This window comes from Triticum urartu, unplaced genomic scaffold, assembly GCF_003073215.2.
Source record: "Triticum urartu cultivar G1812 unplaced genomic scaffold, Tu2.1 TuUngrouped_contig_6379, whole genome shotgun sequence".
Lineage (NCBI taxonomy): Eukaryota > Viridiplantae > Streptophyta > Magnoliopsida > Poales > Poaceae > Triticum > Triticum urartu.
Window position 1 is genome coordinate 2,486 of NW_024117137.1, and position 5,514 is coordinate 7,999.

Here is a 5,514-nt window from a genome sequence, read left to right on the forward strand (position 1 = left end):
CTGCATCTGATATGCATGCACGTACTACAACCATACCCACGATGCATGCACGTACTACAACCATACCCACGATGCATGCACCCCCTAGTCCCCACTCTCCCACGCTGGACCCTCCCTCCCCCTCCACGCCACCTACACCACTCACGTCGGCTACCCCTCCTGCCATGCCGGCTACTGCCCCTGCCACCCCCGCCACCCCCCATATTCGTCCCTGGCTCCGCCGGCACCACCTCCTGCACCTCTTCATCGCACACGTGCCACTACCGGTCGTCTTCCACCACCCATTGATCGCCTCAACCTTTCGACCCTAGCCTTTTCCCCTCTTCCTCATAACTATCTCATAGCCCTTCGGGACTCCAATTGGCGCCAAGCCATGCAGGAGGAGTTCGATGCTCTTACACTAAATAAAACATGGGTCTTGGTTCCTCCTCCATCTGGCGCAAATATAGTGAGTGGAAAGTGGATCTTCCGTCATAAATATAATGCCGATGGCTCTCTCTCACGTCACAAAGCTCGTTGGGTTGTTCGTGGCTTCTCTCAACAAACAGGGGTTGATTTTGATGAAACATTTAACCCTGTCGTCAAACCGGCCACTATTCGTATTGTTCTTTCTCTAGCCATCTCACAGTCTTGGCCTATCCACCAACTTGATGTAAAAAATGCCTTCCTTCATGGTCATCTTGATGAGGTAGTCTATAGCCAGCAACCATCTGGTTTCATTGATTCTCGTCATCCCACTCACGTTTGTCGTCTCCTCAAATCCTTATATGGGCTCAAACAGGCGCCCCGCGCCTGGTTCCAACGCTTTGCATCCTTCGCTCGTTCCATCGGGTTCATCGAATCAAAATCCGATGCTTCTCTTTTCATCTTTCATCAAGGTCCTTCCACGGCCTATCTTCTTCTCTATGTTGATGATATTGTTCTCACCGCATCCTCCTTATATTTCCTCACTACCATCATCAATTCCATGGCTCGTGAGTTTGCCATGAAGGACCTTGGTCCCATTCATCACTTTCTCGGTATTTCAGCTACTCGTTCGGCTTCTGGTCTTCATCTCTCTCAACGGCAATATATCCTTGACGTCTTATCTCGTGCTGGCATGCGCGACTATCACTCAGTTACTACCCCTATTGATACTAACGCCAAACTTCCTTCCTCTACCGGTCCTCCGGTCTCGGATCCCTCTCTCTATCGTAGCCTTGTCGGTGCACTCCAATATGCTACTCTCACTCGCCCAGACATTGCTTACGCTGTCCAGCAAGTCTGTCTTCATATGCATGATCCTCGTGAACCTCACTTTTCTCTCATTAAACGCATCCTTCGCTACCTTAATGGCACCCTTGATCATGGTCTCTCTTTACACCGCACTGCTACACATTCTCTTACCGCCTACTCAGATGCCGATTGGGCTGGATGCCGGATACACGTCGCTCCACTTCGGGATTTTGCATGTATCTTGGATATAATCTCGTCTCCTGGCCCGCCCGACGACAGACGACAGTCTCTCGATCTAGCGCAGAGGCCGAGTACAGAGTTGTTGTTGCGGCCTTTGCAGGTCTTGCCGGGTTCGTCAGTTATTACATGAGCTTCACAGGCCCATCTCGACTGCTATTATCGTATATTGCGACAACGTAAGTGCGGTATACTTGTCAGCTAACCTGGTACAACATCGTTGCACGAAACATATCGAGTTAGACATTCATTTTGTCCAGGAGAAGGTCGCCCTCGGAGCAGTTCGTGTTCTTCATGTTCCGTCAGCCCTGCAATTTGCGGACATCTTCACCAATGGTTTACCTACAGCTCTCTTCCGCGATTTTCGGTCCAGTCTTCACGTCACTGCCGTTCCCGGCTCAGATTGCGGGGGCGTGTTAGAGACCTACTGTGCCACGGCTCATAATAACCTTGGCGTGCGAGTTAAACTCCCATCAAATAGATAGTTTCCTTATTACAGCCTCATTGTATTTATACCAAACTCTGTAACTCTCCTGTACATTATATATATGAAGGGGCTGAACCGAGGCAGGCATCAAGCCGCCCAGTTTATCAATCGTACAGGTGCGCCTTCAGCTTATGCTGGATATTCATTTTTTTTTGCTCCTTGTTGTAATTTTCATGTTTTTTGGCATGTCTTGTATTGTTGAAAGAAAGTTTTTTATACAAATCCAAGGCCTATTGCTACACGTTCATGTCGTCGAGGTGTTCGACTTGTTGCATTGCCAGTCGCGGTAAACCCAAATTCGCCATGCTTCCGGGGGCGTAGCGCGAGCGGTCGCACGGCCACATGCACATGGCCAGGCCGGCGGTGAAGACGCTCACCGCCGGGCCACCGGAAGCCAAGGGCGAGTTCATCCGTCTCTGCTCAAGCGGCCGCCTCAAGGATGCCCTCCACCACCCCTTCCGGGACGTCCTCTGGTCGGACCCTACCCTCTTCGCCCACGTCTGCCGGGCCTGCCGCGCCATCCCGCTCCTCCGCCAGCTCCACGCCTTTGCCGCCACCTCTGGCGCCGCCGCCGACCGCTTCACCACCAACAACCTCATGCTCGCCTACGCGGACCTCGGCGACCTCACCACTGCGTGCAGCCTGTTCGAGAGAATTCCGAAGCCGAACGTCATGTCCTGGAACATTCTGATTGGGGGTTACATCAAGAACGGCGACCTTGGAAGCGCTCGGAAGCTGTTTGACGAAATGCCCACGAGGAATGTCGCCACCTGGAATGCCATGGTCGCTGGGCTCACCAATGCAGGGCTTGACGAGGATAGCCTGGGGTTCTTCCTGGCCATGCGAAGGGAGGGATTGCATCCTGATGAGTTTGGCCTTGGGAGCGTGTTCAGGTGCTGTGCCGGCCTCTCCGATCTTGTCTCTGGGCGCCAGGTCCATGCATATGTTGTCAGGTGTGGGATGGACATTGACATGTGTGTTGGGAACTCGTTGGCTCACATGTACATGCGCTGTGGGTGCCTTGCAGAAGGAGAGGCCGTTCTCAAAGCTCTTCCTTCTCTTACAGTTGTGTCATTCAATACCACAATCGCTGGTAGGGCGCAGCATGGAGATTCTGAGGGAGCATTGGAGTATTTCTCCATGATGAGAGGTATTGGGCTAGCGGCTGACGTGGTCACATTCGTCAGTATTATTACCTGCTGCTCAGACTTGGCAGCTCTCGCACAAGGTCAGCAAGTTCATGCACAGGTTATCAAGGCTGGAGTTGACAAGGTTGTTCCAGTCATTACTTGCCTTGTGCATATGTACTCTCGATGTGGATGCTTGGGTGACTCGGAAAGAGTTTATTCTGGTTATTGTGGATCAGATCTTTTTCTTCTCAGTGCAATGATCTCAGCTTGTGGGTTCCATGGGCAAGGACATAAAGCAGTTGAGCTGTTTAAACAGATGATGAATGCAGGGGCAAGACCTAATGAGGTTACTTTCTTGTCCCTGCTATATGCGTGCAGCCATAGTGGTCTTAAAGATGAAGGCTTGGAGTTCTTTGAGCTTATGACCAAGACTTATGGATTGCAACCAAGTGTGAAACACTACACTTGTATCGTGGATCTTCTTGGGCGATCAGGTTGTCTGGATGAAGCAGAGGCCCTTATCTGTTCAATGCCTGTACGTGCTGACGGGGTCATATGGAAGACACTGCTATCTGCTTGTAAGACCCAGAAGAATTTTGACATGGCCGAGCGGATAGCAGAGCGAGTCATTGAGTTTGACCCTCGAGATTCTGCACCTTATGTTCTGCTATCAAATATTCGAGCTACCAGCAGGAGATGGGGAGATGTCAGTGAGCTAAGGAAAAACATGAGGGAGAAGAACGTGAGAAAGGAACCGGGTGTCAGCTGGGTAGAGCTTAAGGGTCAGGTGCATCAGTTTTGCACAGGAGATAAATCTCATCCAAGACAAGGAGAGATCGATGAGTACTTGGAAGAAATGATGGCCAAGATCAGGCAATGTGGATATGCACCAGACATGAGCATGGTGTTCCATGATATGGAGGATGAGGAGAAAGAGGTTAGTTTAACTCACCACAGCGAGAAATTGGCGATAGCATTTGCGTTTCTGAGTTTACCTGAAGGAGTTTCTATCCGAATAATGAAGAATCTACGTGTGTGCGATGACTGCCATGTTGCTATCAAGTTGATGTCCCAGGTCACTGGCCGAGAGATTGTGGTCAGAGATGTAAGCCGCTTTCACCATTTCAGAGATGGCAAATGCTCCTGTGGAGATTATTGGTGATGAGAGCACTCAACTGTGTGTATCTTTTCCATCTGCTGTGGGGAACAAGATCTGTATACTTGGTTCATGGAATTTTTTAAGTCAGCAGGTTTTGGTCTACTCAACTGAGGGATGGGCTATTGAATTGGCTGTTTTGAGTTTCAACTAGTCTGTACCAATCCGACCTGTACTCTGGAAATCATAAAATTCGCTGGATCTCTGATCCTCAAAAATATATGCATTCACTCTGATTCTCAAACAAATCATTGCCTTCTATAAGTGACGGACTAGCATTTTTCAGTAGAATTCTGAAGTTCAGGATATGCATTCTGTATGATATGAATATTTGTGGACAGCGCTGAAATACAAGATTTAGTTTTCTCTATAACTAATTATCTGGTTGTCGTTGTCCCATCTTTCATCTCTTGTCAATATATATGCCTTTATTAATAATTAAATATCTGCTCAGGATGGTCATAAAGCTGGATCATGTGTTCCTCTGGAGCCTGGAGGTTCTGATCCTTCTGAGAGCATGACAGTAGAAACTATCGGTGCAATTATACCTGGAGCAACAATAGTGCAGCGCTACAAAATGGAAGGCAAGTGTCTCTTTTACTTGTCATGCAATAATTCTGATTGGAATGTCAAGTGACATTGTTTTTTCTTTTCATTTCACTGGATGTATATTTTGGTCAATAAGAACAGTGGCCAGGGTCCACAGGCAGCTGCATATATGCATTGTACAATAGTCCCATTGAATTTCGTTTTGCATTGAAATTAATTTTGGATTTTGTCTTTCAATTGGCTGTGCTTGGTTTTGAATAAGATTCATAGTTAGATTTTCTTTTTTGAGGTCATGGCGTTTATTTGTACAAATTGACAGCATTGTTTGGAGATTCCTCGGGTTTCTTTCTGTTCCCTCTTGTTGCTCATCCATTTGTTCTCTTGATTCACTGGCAATTATGCTGAAAGGTTATTATGCTGCTCTTTTTTTTTTCTTTTTCTTGTGAGGGTTTCTTTACCTTGGGAGCGGGCTCGTTGAAAGAAGCAACCAAGCCCAATGGCCAATGGGGGTCTTCAGACACATTCAGGTTCTACTCTTTGGCCCGCAGATTGCTGCCAGATTTTTGTGTCAAGTCATATCCAGACCTGGCCATATGGACCGTGCTTCTAAGGCGCTGCCCGTGGGCACGGATTTTTGGCCTGGCACAATACGTGAATAAAAGGGCCGGGACGCCATGGAACAAAGCCGATCCCTGAGGGAGCTCCTAACACACACCTGCTTGTATGGGCCAGGCCCACGA

At 48.5% G+C, this 5,514-nt stretch overlaps 1 protein-coding gene across 1 annotated transcript; it reads left to right on the forward strand.

Moving 5' to 3' along the window:
• Positions 1-2,134: 2,134 nt before the first annotated feature.
• Positions 2,135-4,595, forward strand: LOC125530526 (pentatricopeptide repeat-containing protein At2g41080-like). Its single transcript, XM_048694908.1, has one exon. It carries the CDS (start codon positions 2,282-2,284, stop codon positions 4,229-4,231), a length of 1,950 nt encoding a protein of 649 aa, XP_048550865.1. The 5' UTR covers positions 2,135-2,281; the 3' UTR covers positions 4,232-4,595.
• Positions 4,596-5,514: the final 919 nt, after the last annotated feature.

Coding starts and splice junctions, on each gene's coding strand:
- LOC125530526 (XM_048694908.1), top strand. CDS start 2,282: ATGCACATGGCCAGGCCGGCGGTGAAGACGCTCACCGCCGGGCCACCG.